Source organism: Aspergillus lucknowensis (genome assembly GCF_044049455.1).
Source record: "Aspergillus lucknowensis strain CBS 449.75 chromosome Unknown BJX67scaffold_60, whole genome shotgun sequence".
Taxonomy (NCBI): Eukaryota; Fungi; Ascomycota; class Eurotiomycetes; order Eurotiales; family Aspergillaceae; genus Aspergillus; species Aspergillus lucknowensis.
The window spans coordinates 26,097-45,976 of record NW_027263604.1 but is presented as its reverse complement, the minus strand read 5'-3'; the positions used below and the strand labels follow the sequence as shown (position 1 = coordinate 45,976).

Sequence of the window (19,880 nt, the reverse complement as noted above, 5' to 3'; positions counted from 1 at the left end):
CAGTACTAGAATTCCGCGGTTATACTCTTGCGAGGGTTTATTCAGGGTTGGGGCGTATATAGATTGGTTTCTTGGCCGAGCACGACGAGATTCTAAAGCTAGAAATTATTTCCAAGTGATCAAGGTATCGAGTTGTTGAAGTCGAAGTACTGTTGGAGGAGTGGCCCAAGCTTCTTTATTATTTGGCTGGTTTGCAGTCAACACTCGCAAAGCAACAATTTCCATGCTCCCTTTCCCTGTCAAGCATTCGCCCCCGATTTTCCAATTTCTTACCCCCTCCTTATATCTTCGAACATTGAGGCATTTTGTAGCTCTTTTCTCCACAGAATTACGCGCCCTGAGTCAACAGCTCGCAGCGTGGGGCCGCCGCCCTCACAACCCAAACCGCGCTCCTTCAAAACACCGCCGATTTCTGAACCGAACCTCCCAAGCACCCACTCCCCGCAATGGCCGAGGGCACTCTTCACAACGTCCCTATCGTCATCGACAATGGTAGCGGCACCATACGCGCCGGATTCGCCGGCGAGGAGGTCCCATCATGCTTTTTCCCGTCCTTCGTCGGTCGGCCTAAACACCCCCGCGTTATGGCCGGTGGTCTGGAAGGAGACGTCTTCATCGGGCAGCGAGCACAAGAATTACGCGGCCTACTCAAGATTCGATACCCTCTAGAGCACGGCATCGTCACAGATTGGGACGATATGGAGAAAATCTGGCACTACGTGTACGAGAACGAGCTCAAGTCGCTTCCCGAAGATCACCCCGTCCTCCTGACCGAACCGCCGCTCAACCCCCGTAAGAACCGCGATATAGCTGCCCAAATCATGTTTGAGGCTTTTAACGTTCCCGCTTTATATACGTCTATCCAGGCGGTGCTGTCGCTCTACGCTTCCGGGCGGACGACTGGTGTGGTCTTGGATTCAGGGGATGGGGTTTCACATGCGGTTCCTGTGTTCGAGGGGTTCGCGATCCCCAATAGCATACGGAGGATTGATGTTGCTGGTCGAGATGTGACGGAACAGTTACAGCTGCTGCTCCGGAAAACCGGAAATGTGCTTCATACCAGTGCAGAGAAGGAGGTAGTGCGGATGATCAAAGAGAAGGTCTGTTATGTTTCATTGGATCCGAAGCGAGAGGAGAAGGACTGGGCGAATAATTACCACAAGTCGGATTCGAAATTTGCAGACTATGTCTTGCCGGATGGACACAAGATCAAGGTATACCCAACAAGCTACGCAGCAGGAGGATAAGCTGAAGATTTGTAGGTTGGACAGGAGCGTTTTCGTGCCCCCGAAATCCTCTTCGACCCGGAACTCATCGGCCTCGAATATCCGGGTGTCCATCAGATCGTCCAAGATGCTATTATCCGCACAGATCTCGACCTGCGAAAGTCTCTGTATCTCAACATTGTTCTTTCCGGCGGGTCGACTCTATGCAAGAACTTCCCAGATCGATTGATGCGCGAGATCAAACGATTGGCTGTGGAAGATATGAAGATCCGTATCTCTGCGCCCGCAGAGCGAAAATACACAACCTGGATCGGCGGCGGGATTCTGGCTGGGTTGAGCACGTTCCGAAAGGTACCTTCACTCTGAATCTCCAGAAATATCTCATTAACTTCTTCACAGATGTGGGTCAGCGCAGACGAGTGGCACGAAGACCCTGAGATAATTCATCGCAAATTTGCCTAGTGACCATCTGCACCGCTACCACCGATTCGAAGCGTGTCTGACGCATCACCGAGAGAGCCTCGCCGGCGCCGTTTGGTAATGGACTGCATTTATTGAATCAACCGCAGGAACGTCAGGCCCCGAGTTTAACGTGAGGAGCTAACCATTTGGCTCTGTTCCGGTCAAAGAAATACGTCCGTTTTTGATACCCAATCTCTTTCCAAATATCCAAGGTCCTGTTCATCCATATTAGCCTTATCAATAACGTTACACCTTCCCCGGCGAAACTGAACTATCCTACGAAGGCGCTATTCTCTATCTGCACATGCAATGCAACATACATGCATATCTCAAATTCACTTCCATACAAAACTACCTTGGTTCTTCGCTCGTTGCATTTTACTGTGGGCAGATAGCCACGAACTGTCTTGGAGAGGGCTTCTCTTTCTCGTATTTGTCTTTACATCTCCATTATTGTGTAATATTCCGCGGTGTGGATTGTGATAGACTTGCAGGACCTTGAAGTCCGCATGTAAATAGTGGAATTTCAATTGGATTAGACAGAGGAAGCAGCAGATGTCTTGTCTTGTCTTGACACGGTAGAAAGTTTTCTTGAGGGGTCAAGTATATGACTTGTAGCTCTTGGTGCCTTCTAGTCAGGGCAAGATGCTCTTGCATCAGCTGGTAGACGCCTCTACCAAGAAGTACTATCTATATCTTCAACTGCCAGAACTTAGTGGACATTCGGAGTTTGGGGCCCCAAACCCAACTTGGGAAAGGAAGAAATACCAAAAACAAGAAAGCAAGAAGAAAATAAGAAGGAATAAGAAGGAATAAGAAGGAAAGAACAAAAGAAGAAGGGTATGCTTTTCCTTACCTCGGGGGGTGCCTGCGCAAGCTCAAGTTGAATAACGTGACCTTTGACCAATGGCAGACCGTACTCAAGCTGTCCACTTTGATAATCACGTGATTCCTCCAGCTCTGTATGCTTTTGGGACAACACCGTAAATGATGTTGCCTTATGTCTCCCTGTGCCCGTTACGAGGAGGGCCTCAGAGAAAGGGAAAGAATGATTCCAGGCTGTGTGCCGTTCCAGCAGGATCCGAAATTGCTGGCGCGGATCAAGGCCAGGCAGATATGATCTCCCAAGTGTTCCCCCTGCCCTTTTTGCGTTCTTTTCTTTTTCACCCTGTGTGATTGACCTCCTCATCGTCATGTGGCGTCATTTGAGAGATTTATTTTGAGATCGATTGGCGGGGGTTCAGAGGATGAGGCGAACTTTCTTTTTTCAAGGAACAATTGACTCAGGAGGACGGAGGACATACATCGATAGGGAAGCGAGAAGAGGTTTGCCGAGGGAGATGGAATTTATTTGAAGCAAGAAGTCTTGTCTGAGTTTGATTGATCGATTCAATGCTATGCTAAATATATTTAAGTGAACTGCCAAACTCAAAATGCGGACTCCATCGTTGCTAGCTAGGGTAGTAATGAGGTGGAACTGTACATTTGGGTCCCTTCGCAAAACGGACCTCGACGAGCAGGAACTGAGAAATGAGAAAGTATAGAGGCTCTGGGGTATCAATTGGGTGGAAAGGGTTGTTGGTAAGAAGATGAGTCGGAAGACCGATGTGAAAGCCAAGGATTATAGGTGTACAACATTGTAATTGTTGAATGAAGATTGGAGATTGAAGGGTTCGAGAGCATGAGACAAGAACTTTTGTGGTAGTCGTAAATCGTGGAGTCGTCATAAGTGTTAAGAGCCAAACACCGCTAGATGATGCGCCGGAGGAGAAAATCGCTGAAAGAAACGAAGTCAAGGAAGGAGTCGAGATGGTTGCACAGTCTTCTAAGCCATGCCCTTGATCTTCTCCCAGCCCTTCTCCAAGCCACGGCGAGCCATGTCGCGCGCCCGGTCACTGGTGGAAGAGAGATTGCTTTTGGTAGATACCTCGCTGTTGGCAGAAAACTTGCGACTGAGGGAGCTATCATGGGTGTCGTTGCGGTGGATCATGTTTCCGGCACCACCACGGCCAACATGGTAGACGGGGGCGGCGCGACGCATCTCACGCTCGAGCTCTTCATCAAAGCTGAAGATGGCGCGTTCGCTGCTGCTGTGGACGTTGCCAGCACCGCCACGGCCAGACTTGAAGGTGGCAGGGACGCGCGAGTCCAGACGGGTGAGAGATGCAGGCCCAGTGGCGGACTGAGAGTCGGTGGTCTTGGTGTTCTTTAAGTTGATGACGTTGCCGGCGCCTCCGCGGGCCGTGTGAAGTGCTGGACGGCCGGTGTGCGGGACGGATGGGTGAGGTTCAATAACACGGTAGTTGACAAGGGCCATAGTGACTTGAGTTGAACGAGCGCAGTGTAGATGCAATGTTTCGCTCAGAGGTGCGAGAACGCAGAGGCAAGAGTGAAGAAAGAGAAGGACGATATGATGAAAAACCCTTTCGTGTGTCTTCTTTCTGTTGCTATTGGGGAAGCGAGCCAAACAACAGGGTGGGGGACCAGCGGTTTTATACCTGAGTATAGACCCAGGTCAGGGGAGAAGCAGTTCCGGGGAAAGCATGGCCAAGAAGGGCACGCAATTCCCCTGGGCGCATGATGAATGGTCGACTGACTGTCCAGGCACAGTCGACAGCGCTCGACGGTCACACGCAGTGCCCGCAGTGGAGTTCCACATCGTCAATGCCCTCAGCAAATTTTCCATCGAAAATCCGTCTGGAACATCGAAGTGGGATGTGCCCATGAAGGGCTTGAGGGTCGTTGTGACGGTATTGTTACCTCCGACTCTTAAAGCAGCAGCTCCAGCCGTCAAGCTCCAAGGACCAATAAACGGCTGTTTTAGGGGCGAGGTGACGCTGTTTCTCACAATGGTTGGGTGGAAAAAGCAGCAGCGGGGCCCCTTTGTCCAGCGACCGCGCCGCTTTAAGCATCATCTGACACGTTGAGCGCCAGTTCAAGCTGTGGCAAAACGTAACAGAAACTCAGGCTGTGCCAATCAAAGTGACCGCCGGAGCCCAGTGCCGAGTGGTGGTGGTTTTGTGAGGGTAATGGAAATTGCTGCTTGGTTCCCACTCTGCGGACAGGTTGTAACGATGGTCCCAGGTGCTGGTGATGATTTTCTCGACGTCTCTTTGATTGACACACTACAGGCTTGGACAACGAAGACGAAGACCTTTGCATGTCTTGGAGAAGTCAGCCCCGGGCTCCATGGCGAGTCCAAGCTGTTTGTTGTGCCTGTCGTACAGATCTAGTCTGCGGCGATTGCCACTGGCTCGAAGAACAAAAGAAAATTCCTCCCCCCGCATGATCGAGTCGAGGCAAAGCACAATTGCATCATCGCCTCCCGTCGGTTCAGCCGCCGAGAGTGCATCGACAGCACTGCTCGTGCTTGGCAGGAGATCGTTCGTGTTGCTCATTCGGCCTCAGGAGGGAAATGATTTTCTCATTGGGCTGCTGGCTTGTCCTTGGCAAGAACCCGTCCCATTTGAGCATGCTCTTTCTGTGTTCTGTATGCTCTGGACAACTTCTCCCATCAAGGGGTGTGGAGAGTTTGAGCTGCATGGATAAATAAGTAAGTAATGGACACAACGACGTCTCATCTTGAAGGGGCCGAGAGGGGAGGAGTGCGCAGCCTGCCTGTTGCGCTAAACACAGGAAGAATTCGTCTCCTCCAGCCAAATTGAGGAACCTTGGACGATGGCCGCCAAGTGGCCGCCCATGAAAATTTTTCATCTCCACCATACTCTCACCCATTGACTTGGTGATGACCTATTGCTTGTCCGGCTCGGTCATGAGACGCCTGCCATGATCCCTTGCGACAGAAAGCGCCTTCGTTGATCATGCTCGGCCAATCTGCCAAGCAACACAGGGTTGGAACTTGGCGACGATGGTGTTGCCGAGGGTACCTTGACCTTCCCCGGATTTTCGCCCCAGGGAAAACTCTTCAGGTCACACTGGACATGACGCAGTGCCGACACTCTTTCCTTCGCCCTGATTCTCCAACCCCCAAAGCGAAGTCCCCCTCAGGGAAAATGTCACAGATGTTCTCCAAGTTTCAGCGCCATGGAAGAGCAAAGAATGCTGGCACCCAAGGAGTCCTCTTGCCCACACATGTTTACATCGACCTGTACCCCCCTTCCTTACCGTAGCCGAATTTGGGTTCGATATCAGTCCGACCATAAGATCTCTTTCGCCCTTCCCCGATTTTATTCATGTACCCGTACGTCAGCAAGGAAGTGCATCGAAGGATTCCTTGAGAGGACGTGTCAAGCCGCTTAACCTCTCGCATGGACCTAAATACAAGAAGAGATATCCGTTTTCAGGTTCGTGAAGGATTCCTCTGAGATGCTGATGAGTTTGAATCATCCGCGATAAACATTGATGACATGGACGAGGCGGGCTCCGTGATCGTCGAAGGCAAAAAATATAACAACGTTCCCGATGAGTTAATAATCTATAGCCCGATCGTAGTATTTTCCCTGAATAAGTTGTCAGCAGTTTGGCTACTTGCTTGACATTTTCGAGCCTGAGGCACAAAGCAACTATTCTGCCTTTACCCACCGCCCTTTGATAGCGCGCATCGAATCCGTTCCTCGACCTCTGTTGGTGCAACACCTGCTCCTCCCGTCGGCCAAAATCAAGAGATCTGCTGTTGGCTCTTCCCATCTGATCTTGCCAATTTGTTCGTCAGTTGATTTTGCCCATAAATCCAGCGCGCATTTGTCCATTCCAAAACTACGAGGGCAGCTCTTGCACTCAATCCACAATGCCAAAATATAAGTTTTCCCCAGTGCATCCGAAACTCTTCTTTCGCTGACCATTGAAGCACTCTTCTGTAGGTCTTGAAACAATTTGAACAGCGAATTTCCTTGTCCGCAGCACCGACTTTCCGCGCACATTCACCCCAACCTCAACGCAATCCTACCTCAAACAACATACTAATTCGACGATCAATCTATAGGCGACTACTGTGATGTCTACCTTACGCACGATTCGATGAGTGTGCGCAAGGCGCATAATTCCGGAAGAAACCACCTGAGGAACGTCCTCGAGTACTACCAACGTATGAAGGGCTCCCTGTACGCCCGCTGGAATCGAATCGACATGGCTGACGATCACAGAAATTGGGCAGGAAAAAGCTCAATCTGTCATCGACTCAATCACATCCTCATATGCTGCTGAAGGGCAGGCCGTCCCGAATCCCGCCATGGCCCCGCCGGGTGCCTATCCGCCTCCATTCGGACTCCCAGGTCTGTACCAGCACCCTCTTCGACATCATATCTACATCAAATCTGACACAAGGACAGGCCAATTTGCTCCTCCCCCATTCGCAATGCCGCCGGGACCAGGCGGTGGACCTGCAATGCCACCACGTATGTTCCCTACCTCAACCACAAATCCGAACCGAAACTAACAACCTCCAGCTCCTGGAGGTCGCGGCCTACCATTCCCACCTCCCTTCCCCCCAACCTCCGGCGCTCCTCCACCAGGGGGCCTCCCACCCCTTCCCAATATGCCTAACTTGCCCAACATGGGCCCCCCCGGCTCCGCCCCGCCCCCAGGGCAAAATTTCCCAGCACCCCAAGGCGGATTTCCGATCCCACCTCCTAACTTCCAGGGCGGTGCTGCCCCAGGTTTCCCGACAATTCCCCCGCCGGGTCAGGGCCCCTCAGGATTCAGTCCTAGCCCTGGCCCTGGCTTAGCGGGACCTCCGCCAGGGCAGGGGCCGGATGGGTATGCGCCTCCCCCAAGATCGTTGTCTGGGCCGCCGCCGGGAATAGGCGAGCGATAATTGACTATTTCATCTCTATCCTTTTTCTGATGAGGCGACTGGTTTGATCATGTATCTTTGTTTTATTTTCCTCTCGCTTTCTGGCGTTTTATGGCATTTTGTGTATTTTGAGAAAAAAGCCGGGTGCAACTGTGAAGATGCTTGCTGCAATATTTAAGGATCTTGGAGGCGTGTATCAACACGGCGTGTATCAACACGTATTCTAATCCACTGCGGACAGGAGATCAATTTACAACACTGGAACCGGAAGATATGATGTTTTTTAATGCTCACGTCATGGACGCGGCAATAGCATTATGGTGTCTTCCATAGCTAAAACACAAGGCAAGGGCATCGGATAAACCCTACCGAAGATATAGCACATAGTCCGCAACCCAAGTCCAGATCTCCAGATCCAATGCTTCAAAACGCCTGATATAAATAATGACCAAGAAAGGAAAGGAATGGGTAAGGAAAGCCGAGCAAGATGGTAGTGTCAGGAAAAGGGAGTCCAGTATGTCACAGTAAACGCAAGTGAGCAATGGTGTCAGGAAGAAAAAGAGTGCGCATGAAAGGTGCCGTACAGAGTACGAAGGAATTTAACGAATAAAGCACGGGTCGAGCGGTCAGTCCGTTCCCGTACTCGGCCATAACTTCATCTCTTGAGCAAATCTGAAAAGCAGTCATAGGAAAGACAAAATTTTCTAGTGGTCATAACCCGCCCCTCTTTGCCATGGGCTCTGATTGTTCTGCGTCCGGTATGCTCCCTGAAATGGGGAAGACGTAAAGCTTCGAGGGATGGGTGACTGCGACCGTTGAATGGAATCCGAACCAGGAGCACGAGGGTTGGAGTGGTCGCTGGGGAACAACGGTAGCGACGGATCCACGGGAGAATGAGGAGGTTGAATTGCCGTAGCGTTCGGCTCGAGATTCTGGCGGCTAATGCTGGCGCCATTGCCACTCGAAAACGAGTCGTTTTCGTCGTCGAAGGGATTCGCTTTGTACCCGGTAGACTTCATATCACCCCGAGCGGTCGCACCCAAGGCATCCAACTCGGTGGTCAGTTGAGTCTGTGACTTGATAAACGAGCCGCGGTCATCCCTCATAGGCTGATAGCGCGTGTCGGGGTTCTTGGAAACGATGGCATAAATAGAAGCAATAAGGACCAGAATCAGGAGAACGAGCGCAGCGGCCGCATTTATGACGAAGAATACGACGCCCATGACACCTGTCACCAGCCCGGGCTGGTTGAAAACATTCGAGAAGAAAAGGAGGAAAATGGCATTGAGAAAGTTGACAGCGGCGATGGAGATGTTGTAAATGTTCGTTTTCTTGTCCATCCAAGGCCGCAAAACGCTGACTGCGATCAACATAGCGGCTTCAATAATGACATAGGCGACAGTTTGGACGACATAGGCTGGCTGAGCAAGACCAATGAACATTCCCTTGACAAAGAGGTAACCCAAGACTGGGATCACGAAGTAGTAGGCGGTGGCGCGATACTGAACATAAAGGAAACCCCACTTGTTCAGACACGTCGGGTCCGAGTAGAGAATATAAGCGGGATTTTTGTGCAGCGCAATTGACCGCTTCGCCAGACTAATGACTTTGAACGAAGCCCAGCCCAAAGCTGCGAGAAGAGAGAGCAGCATTACCACCGCAAGGACCACTTCAGCCGGCGAATCATTTCGGGTGAACTCCCACAGACAAAGGACACACATCTGGGGGAAGCCGATCAAGGTCAATCGGAACAGAATACCACGTGCGACAATCCTCCATCCATTGCGGAAGTCCTGGAACTTGTCACTCTTCATCTTTCCATGCTTGGCAAGGAGTTCGCATCCGGCTTTGAAGAGCACGACTAGGAGCATTACCAAGGCCACGAAAACGACGAAGAAGATGAAACCGGTCAAGAAGATATTGGTCTCTTCGATACCGGCGATGAACCCAACACGCTCAATTCCGCGCACTTCCTTACTCTCCGAAGTGGCCCTTTCAGACTCTGTGCCAGCCCGTTTGGACAAGACCTCCACAGATCTCCCAACTATTCCGGAGGCTGCGCTAACAACAGTATCGAGCGAACGTTTCCTGCGTTTGAGGACTTCAACGGAGACTGTGGATAATTCTGATAAGAGCGTTGAGGCGGTACCTCCTGTCGATCGCTGATACCACGTACAGATATCCTGGAGGAAACCCACGCGAATGATACCCATGCTCCATTGGAAATTTTGGGTCCAGGACTGCACAATGGGCGGCATATGGACGGCAGTCATACCAATCATCGCCTGCGATTGCATAAACCCGAAGAGCGAGAGAGCATTGGCCGCAACGTGAGCAGCAGTGTTCGAGTGTCCGAGACCAGAGGTGATAGCAGAAGCAGTCATACCAAGACCGGCGATGATGGCGGTCGCCCAGCCAACCCCCTTTTGGTAAACAGTCTTGCCATTCGAAAGGCTAGCCTCCAAGCAAGTAATACTCTCGTGAGTTGTCGTAGAATTGATATAGACACGTAGAGAGGCATCAAGATCAGGGACAGTGTATGCAATGCCTATCATCGTTGAGAGTTAGCGTTCAATTTTGATTTTGACCGCAGATCAGGAAACGTACCTGGAATATGCTCGTTCAGATCATCCGCAACTTCGAAGGGAATATCGCGAACATCAATGGGCCCCGTATTCATGGGACATAGACCTTCCAAGTCCATGTCGCATGGATTGAAAGTCTGCCGGAAAACTGTATAACCATAGGCATCGAGAATGAGTGTGGCTTCAACATATCCTGAAATGGCAGAAACACCATCGAACCCGATTAGGAGGGAATTATTGTTAGGAGTGTATTGGACATGGAAATATGTGGCCGTGAAATTCGTGCTGTCTTGACAGAGATTGAGGGCGTTCGACTCGATCAGCCGCTCCGCTGTCACGAGGGGTGTGTTGATCAAGGTGCCCAAAAAACAGAGCAGGATCGGTAATACCCGCATGTTGGCCAGTTTGTGTCCGATAACCAGCGGTTTCGATCAAAAAGGAGGGCACGAGCCAGTGAAAAAGCCTTCGAGCTACTGGTCGTAGAGGGATGAAGGTCGTACTGCGAGGAAAACCAAGGTTGGTAGCGCCGGATGCGGAAGGCCTGGAAAACCGGTTCTCGTACGGAGGGTATGTGCGCCGCGGTTGAGACGGCAGAAGATGATCCAGAGTTCTAAAAGTAATGAGTGTGGGATCCAGTGATTGTTGAGAGAAGCCGGCTTGCGATCACAAGTTCACAATGTCATTAGTCGCAAAAGCGAAAGAGAGAACGGTCGGTTGGTGAGTCCTCGAGTATCGAAGGATTTCAACAAAAATATAGATAGCAGCGAGTGTCGAACGAAGAGAAGTTTATCGATGAGCGAAAGTCGAGGAATTGAGAAGGCTGACGAAAAGCGAGTGTGGCGGCAACACCAGTGTATGGCCGAAGAGGGAGGTTAGATGGATGAGCGTCTCCTCACTGGCGACTTCGATGCAAGCGGCCAGGATGCGAGAGGGAGCGATAGGGGATGGCGGAAAGGAAGATCAGAAAGAGGAGAAAAGTGAAGAGTAAGAGATGACGGCAGACGGAATTCAGAGTCCCAGTCAACGGCAGAGATGGATTCTTCAGGGGACCTCGCCTTGGTTGGAGGAGAGACGGTCGGGAATGCAGTTGAAACGCTCTGGAATGGGAAAAGGGAAATGGGGGACTGGGCTGAGTCAGCACGGGGTGGATGGGGACTGGAACTGGACCAGGAGTGCGCAGGTCAGGTGCCGCTTCCTAAATGCCGCAAGCCGGCCCCACCAGCCTTGGCATAAGCGGCGCGGCACCTCAGCTTTTAAATACAATCCCACATACCATAAAATTCGAGTTCACTTCTCTTCCCTAATAATTATTTCATCCCACGATATTCTCAACTACTTCTTAACTACTTCTTAATTAGTTGCAGATTGATAACACTATCCCTAACAAAATGGATTCAGAGGATATCTCTTTTAGCTTTGGTGAGCTTGAAGATATATCTATCAACACATATAATATTAAGGAAGTTAAAGAAGTTAAGGAGGTACAATATATACATAGTTAGTTACCAAGTACTTACTAACTGATTAGGAATTACTTAGCAACTAACTACACTAATTTAGCTAATAGATATAAAAACAAATCCCCTTTGCATACTATATATTAAGTATACAAATAATCTTCCTGAGTACCTATAAACTAATATTAATGGCTATACCTATATTGTATCTATTAGCAGGCAATTCCACAAGGCAGAACATTTAATTTAGGATGTAAGTGCTTGCTAACTACTTTCTAACTAGTTACTAACTAGTTATAAGATACAGTACTCTTAATCAAGTATTCGTGGTGCAAGGGCAAGCGTTAAATCATTATTTCTAAATTGCTTGGTTAAAAAGTGGATATAGAAGTATTCTAGAGCTTTAATATGTAAATATCTAAAGCCTAGTCTTTGCATACTTTATTATACCTACCTAGATAATACAGCATAGAAGGAGATCCAGAATATTCAAAAGAATATTAATCTAATTAAAGGAGATATCTAGAAGTATAATGCATACAGGTAAGTTGCTAGTCAAGTAGTTATTAACTAGTTACCAACTACTTACTAATTAATTGCGTTAGTCTATATTAGTTAAAAAAGATTTTCTTCCAGAAAGGCTATACATGTCTTAAGCAACTTCCAAGTTATAAGCCAAGATTTAAACAACATTTTTACCCAGTAAGGACTTGATGTCTCAAGTAGTTGGCAACTGGTTGCTAACTAGTTAGGATGTTAATAATAAATATCATCCATATATTGGCTGCGTGAATAAATTACCAGACTTTCTTTAGAAACATCACTATGGTTCTATTAAAGGCCACACTTCTCTTAATCTCGAGTTCTTAGAGCAGCTATTTAATAAGGCAATCTTACCATCTCAGGAAGAATATACAGTTATTAAACTACTTACATTATGTCAAAAATATTATGGTAAGTACTTTGTAACCACTCATGAACTAGTTTTTAAGCACTTACCAAGTACTTAGATTTCAATTATATTCAGGAACCTGGCAGATTAGAATATCTAAAGTGTAATATTACCTTTACTACACTAGTACCAAACAATATCCAGGATTGTCCTTATATTATTTTTACCTCTCATAGCCTTTACCAATATCCTCTACCCCCACCTTATAAGCCTCTAGAGCTTATTTTAAAAGGTATCAAGAATATAATAAGGCAGATAAGGAATCCTAGTCTAACCCAAGGTATGCTATAATTACTTATCAAGTACTTGCAAGCTACTTACTAACTAATTAGTAGCTTAATTTCTAAGAAGCCCTGAGCTAGAGGCTTTCTATTCCTAATATAATGCCTCAACACCTGCTCAAATACATGCAGCCTTTTTAAATCTTGATTGGATCTCTGCTATACTTTAGAAGTAGTAACTTCTTTCTTACCCTGCAGGTCAAGACTATAATAGTGTGATATATATATATAATACTAGCCTATTCATGAGGGTAAGTATAACTCTACTTAATAAGTACTTATTAATTAGTTTCTAATTACTTGCAGGAGTACATCTAGGAGAGATATTATAATACCCATGGCATAATAATTCTATGTGTCTTTAAAGAGCAGATTCAACTGCTAAGCTAGTTAACCTTATTTAAAGTTGATATATCGTACAAGCAAATCAAGGAATGGAAGTTAAATGAGGTAGTTTTTGCAACTTATCTCCATAAATATAGAAAGAGTTAGTACCTGCCCTAGTAACTACTTCCCAAGTACTTGCTAACTAGTTAACTAGTAATTACCCTTCTGCAAGTATTTACTAACCAAGATTTAATAGATAGCTATTATCTTCTATTTAAGAGGGTATTTACTCTTATTAAAAAAATAACTAGCTAGCTAGTATAGTTTAATTCTATCTATTCCACTAGAATAAATAGGATTGTTGTGGATATGGACATGAAATAGTATACTAGTATATAACTAGTTTAGAACTAGTTATCAAGCACTAACTAAGTACTTAGGCCTTGGATGCTTTCTTGAAGAAATTAATCCCCTCTACCAACCTATCCTGTGGCAACTAAAAGGGATTATTATTTTCTGCTGTGTTCACTTCTTCCAAACTATAACAGAGGCGGTTGGAAATCAGAATAAGGGGTTGGGGGTATAGAGCTGAATATCAGCCCTAATTAACTGCAAATCTAAAGGTGATTATAAGCAGCTATGTAATCTGCTAATTTGTAAGTACTTCTTAATTACTTTACAAGTAGTTGCTAACTAATATAGGGCATAAAAAGCCAAAGGTACAGGCCTAGGCAGAGCATAAAAAGCAACCAGTTATTAAAGCTGGGTTAAATAAAAGCTGCTTAAATATTCTAGCTACCATTTATGATTCTATTTAGAATTATACTAACTTAGCTGAGTAGTTATATCACAAGGCTAATATAGCGGGCAGGCGCTTGATATTAGTAGCAGCAATCCAGAAGTAAGTACTTGAAAACTAATAAATAAGCAATTATTAAGCAGTTATTAAAACTAGCTTCTAGTTCAGCAAAACTTGATAAACAGGATGTTCTTTAATATATAAATCGCACTTGATTTAGTATTTACCATTTATATTAGACAGCTAATATGGAAACCAATTACTTACAAAATATGGCACGGGAAGGTAAGAAGATTATATATATATATACTTACCACAACCAAAATTTTTCTAATAACTCTACCTGCTTAGAGTCGTGTAAGCAATATCACTTGCCTTCTAGTTAATTATTAATAAATGCCTGAGATGAATTAGAGCCTTAAAAATTGTAATTGCAGTCACGGGCCTTAGGGTATAAGATAAAGCATCTTAACTAGTTACTAACCACGTACTAACCACTTACTAACCAGTTCAAATACCTCCTCCCAAAGCCTCTGCTGGGTGTCATTGCAGAATATCCTAACAATTAAGCAACAAAAACAGGCTTTAGAACTCCAAGAGATAGAGCTTCGACTAAAAGACAAAGAGGAAGAAATATGTGAGAAGCAGCTTCAAAACCAGGCAAAACAACTTTAGAATGAGGAGAAAGAACTAGAGCTTATGGAACATCAAGCAAAGATACATTAGAGAAATAGTGAAATATAAAGATTAATCAGTTAGATAGTAGTTGAAAAGCAGTTAATGCCTTTAATTACAAGTGTCAACAATGTGTAAAGCCTAGCCGCCGGGTAATTAATACCTATAACAATTAGCGTCGGAAGCCGTAATATTGGTCAGGTGATGCGCTAGCGCGGCGTCCCACCTTTAGAACGGTGCCACCTGACCTGTAACCTGACTGGACCAGGTGGATTGTGGACTCGATGGCGCCAATCAACGGGGGCACGCTGTGAAAATGAGAGCAAGAACGTCTCTGGGGGGGCGACTCGTGGGTGCGGCGAGTTCATCTGATTACTGCGCCTTGAAAGATAACGGTGAATCAACAGAGTTCTTCAGCATGTGGGCTCGACAGACATCAACAGAAAGGGGGCAAATTATCCAACATGAGAACAAAGTGTTGACGCCAAAAGGACAGTCGCCAATGGTGCACTCGCGGCCCAGTCACAGTGGATTTTCATTCGAGCCTTCAAGGGCCCCAAATGCGGATGATTCTCAGACGCTTAACTCACTGGATCAGCCTTTGATTTGTTCCCACCGATAGCCCACTCAGATTCCCTCCAGAAATCACAGTTTTTGGTTGCTGAAGCAGAATTATTATTGCCCGGGCACAAGCAAGCGATTGCGACAAGCACCTGCGCAAATGATGCCATCAAAATCCCTTCCCAACCTGAAATCTCCTGCCAAGCCTGTTTCCCCAAGCGCTGTGCCAGAGGAATTATTCTGCCTATTTGCCAGATGTCATGATTCAACAATTGCTATTAATAACTGAAATTAGGGCGAAAAGGGCGACGATGGCAGTGAATTCTGCAATAATGAAACTTTTGAGAAAGAAGGTATCCTTCTCGTTCTCAAGACACAATCCCGAGGTCGCTTCAAGTTGGCCCTGCTGCCCCATTCGGACCGAGATCAAATCTCTTGATCCGGAGGGAATCCAATCAAAAGACATTTCCCCTCTGGAGTCGAATTTGCGCTGAGGACGCCATGGCTTTTGAACTTTTTGAAGGGATTGTTCGTGGGCCGACTCTGCACAGCCCCCTCCTGAAAGGACTTTTTGCTCAGTCAAGATGATGATCCCTCTCATGAATCGATGGTTTGAGGTTCAGAGGAAATTGAGAAATGGACTGCTCTCAAAAGCGCCATAGTTCACTCTTCTCAACCCGGACACCAATCGTATTTTCACTTTCGCAGCCCGTTCTGGCGCATCATCTGCTTCTCTCCACACGTGGACGTGGCGGCTGATACTGGTGGAGGGCGCGTCCATCTGACATCTTTCAACTCCATGGATCAAAAGCCAAATTAAGATCTTCAAGAGAAGAAACCCCCGCTCCACACATACCTGCGTCAAAACAGAAATGCCCGTGGTGCCAACTGAGGCTTGAACACCACTATTAGGCATCAGGAAACAGACAAAGATGAGACGAGACCACGGCAGAGGTCGCAAAGAGCCATTGTTCTCTCCTGCAGGTGCCGAGAAGGCGTGAGCCGCTCGCTTCTGTTTCAGAGACAGAGCGGTCTCGTGTCGAAAATGCTTGTGTGGTTTCTCAGAGCCACAAGTTTCCTTCTGTCGTTACGATGACGAACCTCTTGGAGAACAACGACTTTCACCTCCTCTTTGGATCTTTGTACCTTGAGTCTGCAATCACTGATACCTGTTGACTGATCCCGAAGCGCCAATACGTCAACAATTGCATCATAGAAGATCAGTATTGCCAAGTTTATCACACCATTGAACAAATACACTCATTGCGCAATATTTGGGGCCTCAAAATTCTGAGCTTCATTATGCCATGATCGATTCCTCGGGAATACCCCGAGAGGACGAGCTCTTAATGACACCAGAGCTGAACACTTGAATTCACCCCAGCTTCGGCAGTCATCTCCCACGTTGACCATATCACAAGTGATCAATCACCAGGGTCCAAGAAGGCTAGTTTTGTGCATGGCAATGTGTCCCAGGTACCCTCAGCTTCAGCCGCGGCTGCCGCAGCCGCTCGCCAGACAATGAGAGAAGCACAATGCGTCAAGGTCCAGGCGTTCCGCAATGGCATTGAAAATTCAGCCGGGGACAATAATCTTAACCTAAGAATAGATAGGACTTTAGTATTCGAGAACCGCACCTTACTATTACTCCTACGCCTAACCTTTTTGCTTCTCTTGTTTTGATTTGTATTGTGCCTCAGGCATAAATTTTGTATCGATCTTATCATCACGTGGTGCGGAGACGGGAAAAAAAGGCATGCCAAAAAATTCTCTAGGCTCAACAATCCACGATTAGATCTTTCCCTGAAGTTAAACGGCGGCTTTGAACCCCAATAGACAATATGCCGGCCGCCGTGGATACCGCAAAATCCATCACGAAGAAACGAAAGAGAAAACATGGTGGGATCACCCGCGAAGCGATCGAGAATGGTGATGCCGCTTCCCCGAAGCCAACCGCAAAAGATCAAGCCATGTCCGAGCCAACCAAGGAAAAAGACATTAAGATGGCAAAGAAGGCTGTAAAAGAGGAAGCAGAGAAGAAGCGAAAAACGAGCCATTCGCCAAGCGATGAGGAGAGTGGTGACGAGAAAGAAGCCGCCACTGTTACGCAAGAGAAGGACATCGAAGATAAAGACGAGGAGGATAATGTACCAGATCTTCCTTCCATGGATGCGGTTACCTTACCGCAACCTGATGGTGGGCCGAAGAAATTTACAGAGCTGAACCTATCCGAGAAGACACTTCAGGGTATCAAGGAGATGGGCTTCGAGACCATGACCGAGATTCAGCAGCGGACGATTCCTCCACTTCTCGCGGGCCGTGATGTCCTTGGTGCTGCGAAGACGGGATCGGGAAAGACGTTGGCATTTTTGATTCCCGCAGTTGAAATGCTCAGTGCACTGCGCTTTAAGCCTCGGAACGGTATGTTTTCGGTTATGTCGCCGTCAGGGGAATTCCTCACTAATTGGACCAACCTGAGTAGGTACTGGTGTTCTTGTTGTGTCCCCTACACGCGAGTTAGCGCTTCAGATTTTTGGTGTGGCCAGGGAACTCCTCACAGCCCACAGCCAAACATACGGGATTGTCATCGGAGGCGCAAACCGACGGGCAGAAGCCGAGAAGCTCGCCAAGGGAGTTAACCTTCTTATCGCTACCCCTGGTCGTCTACTCGATCATCTCCAGAACACTCCAGGCTTCGTTTTTAAGAACTTAAAGACCCTGGTTATCGATGAGGCGGATCGAATCCTGGAAGTCGGTTTCGAAGACGAGATGCGCCAAATTGTCAACATTTTACCATCCGAAGAGAGACAGACGATGTTGTTTTCTGCCACTCAGACAACGAAAGTTGAAGATTTAGCGCGGATATCGCTTCGCCCAGGACCCCTCTACATCAATGTGGATCACAGGAAGGAACATAGTACAGTCTCAGGACTGGAGCAGGGCTACGTCATCTGCGAGGCAGACAAGCGATTTTTGCTGCTCTTCTCTTTCTTGAAGCGTAATCTCAAGAAGAAAATCATCGTGTTCTTCTCTAGCTGCAACTGTGTGAAGTATCACGCTGAATTGCTCAACTATATCGACCTACCGGTTCTGGACCTGCATGGGAAGCAGAAACAGCAGAAGCGGACGAATACCTTCTTCGAATTCTGCAATGCCAAGCAAGGGGTCTTAATCTGCACAGACGTTGCCGCGCGAGGCTTGGATGTGCGTCTTCCCTCATCCTCCATCTATAATTGAAATAACATGTTTTCAGATTCCCGCCGTCGACTGGATCATCCAGTTCGATCCTCCGGATGACACCAGAGACTATATTCACCGAGTCGGGCGTACCGCCCGTGGTGCGAACGGCAAAGGTCGCAGTCTGATGTTCTTGCAACCTTCTGAGGTCGGGTTTCTGAAATATTTGAAAGAAGCCCGTGTACCAGTCGTGGAGTTCGACTTCCCAGCCAAGAAGATCGTTAACGTCCAGTCTCAACTCGAGAAACTAATCAGCCAGAACTACTATTTGAACAAGGTATGTTTTCCCCAGCAGTTTCATGCTGGATTTTGCTTACACAAGGATACGTTGTAGTCTGCCAAAGACGGCTACCGCTCCTATCTCCAAGCCTACGCTTCTCACTCGCTGCGCTCCGTCTTCGACGTACACAAACTGGATCTTGTGAAAGTGGCGAAGAGCTTCGGCTTCACAGCGCCACCGCGTATCGACATCCAACTTGGATCTAGCTTAAGCCGAGACAAGAAGCAGCAGCAACAAGGGCGACGCAGTTACGGCAGCCAGCCAAAGGGGTTGAAGTTTAAGAGGAAACACGAAGACGACTAAGTCGAGACAAGAGCACGAGTGCATATTATCCTACTAGGAAGACCTTGTGACTAAGTTAGCATGACGTTCGGAGTTCAGATGTGCTTGGTTTTGCTTTCCATGGCTCTGCTTGGATATATAGTCAAAGATATCAAATTCCACGCCTAAAAGTTTCAAAGTTACTCTAAGATAGCTATTCATCATAATCGGCAAAGGAGACGCCGGGAGAAAACTCAGGGTCTTTTGAAGGTGATCAGGTAAACATGCAGGGGAGACGACTAAAAGGGACAGCTTCACGAACTAAGTTGATAGCTTTTTCATTGTTCGAAGATGAAACACGGAAGGTTGATGAATATGCAAGGGGAAGACGAAGGGAGAAGCTTATCTAACACAAGATTAAGCGATCGGATACAATCCTCATTCCAGAGAGATAACTTAAAAATGACATTGAATTGACGCTACAGAGTGTATGCGTCGATGTCTGTCTCGGGAGAGAAATACCTTGTCGTTCGATGCCCAAAGTGTCTAATGGACCCCTCCTACCCAGGCGGCTTCGACCTCCGCGCCTTCAGTCGGCTATATAAATTTAGCTCGATTGAAGAACGAGAAGCGTGAGTGGGAGGCATTGTGGAAATATTTATACGTTATCCCTCGCGATCATCCGACGTCGAAGTTTTCGCTCTCTTCACCAAATTTGGGTGGGAACTACTATATATAAATTGCGGTTGGTAGCCTCGGAGATGATTTGGGCCTTGAATGGAAATATAAGCTCCACAAAACGGGAGAGAGGGAGCAGTTCCATGGTTCGTTGGCGGATGTTGACCCTGTGATTCAAGGAACGGGACAACTGAGCTTGGAAGATCTCAGAAAGAAACTGTCCCACTGCCACAGGGGGAGCAGGAAGGGGTGGCTGGGATGGCTGGAGAGTCGATCCAATTTCACTTTCGAGTTGTGCCGCACTGTCCCTTCCCACCAGCGGTTCACGAGAATCCCTCCTTCCCTGA

At 47.4% G+C, this 19,880-nt stretch overlaps 5 protein-coding genes across 5 annotated transcripts; 3 read left to right on the top strand and 2 right to left on the bottom strand.

Annotated features, from left to right (window-relative positions):
- Nucleotides 1-224: 224 nt before the first annotated feature.
- Nucleotides 225-2,261, top strand: BJX67DRAFT_365380 (actin-related protein ArpA). The gene is made up of 3 exons (XM_071030263.1): nucleotides 225-1,214; nucleotides 1,263-1,577; nucleotides 1,626-2,261. The coding sequence occupies exons 1-3, from the start codon at nucleotides 447-449 to the stop codon at nucleotides 1,686-1,688; spliced, it is 1,146 nt and encodes a 381-aa protein (XP_070881831.1). The 5' UTR covers nucleotides 225-446; the 3' UTR covers nucleotides 1,689-2,261.
- A 937-nt stretch (nucleotides 2,262-3,198) lies between these two features.
- On the bottom strand, nucleotides 3,199-4,118 carry BJX67DRAFT_287813 (DUF3602 domain-containing protein). The gene has a single exon (XM_071026754.1). The coding sequence runs from the start codon at nucleotides 4,003-4,005 to the stop codon at nucleotides 3,514-3,516; it is 492 nt and encodes a 163-aa protein (XP_070881830.1). The 5' UTR covers nucleotides 4,006-4,118; the 3' UTR covers nucleotides 3,199-3,513.
- A 2,409-nt stretch (nucleotides 4,119-6,527) lies between these two features.
- BJX67DRAFT_287961 (putative U1 snRNP complex component Yhc1) lies at nucleotides 6,528-7,803 on the top strand. Its single transcript, XM_071026756.1, has 3 exons — nucleotides 6,528-6,732; nucleotides 6,791-7,042; nucleotides 7,094-7,803. The coding sequence occupies exons 1-3, from the start codon at nucleotides 6,666-6,668 to the stop codon at nucleotides 7,459-7,461; spliced, it is 687 nt and encodes a 228-aa protein (XP_070881829.1). The 5' UTR covers nucleotides 6,528-6,665; the 3' UTR covers nucleotides 7,462-7,803.
- BJX67DRAFT_287881 (transient receptor potential ion channel family protein) lies at nucleotides 7,759-10,668 on the bottom strand. Its single transcript, XM_071026755.1, has 2 exons — nucleotides 10,048-10,668; nucleotides 7,759-9,988 (listed from the first exon to the last, which is right to left on the bottom strand). Exons 1-2 carry the CDS (start codon nucleotides 10,418-10,420, stop codon nucleotides 8,145-8,147), a joined length of 2,217 nt encoding a protein of 738 aa, XP_070881828.1. The 5' UTR covers nucleotides 10,421-10,668; the 3' UTR covers nucleotides 7,759-8,144.
- A 6,250-nt stretch (nucleotides 10,669-16,918) lies between these two features.
- has1 (ATP-dependent RNA helicase HAS1) lies at nucleotides 16,919-18,897 on the top strand (the record flags this gene model as incomplete). The annotated part of the gene is made up of 4 exons (XM_071031629.1): nucleotides 16,919-17,498; nucleotides 17,560-18,281; nucleotides 18,331-18,591; nucleotides 18,649-18,897. The coding sequence occupies 4 exons, from the start codon at nucleotides 16,919-16,921 to the stop codon at nucleotides 18,895-18,897; spliced, it is 1,812 nt and encodes a 603-aa protein (XP_070881827.1).
- Between the last annotated feature and the right edge of the window lie 983 nt (nucleotides 18,898-19,880).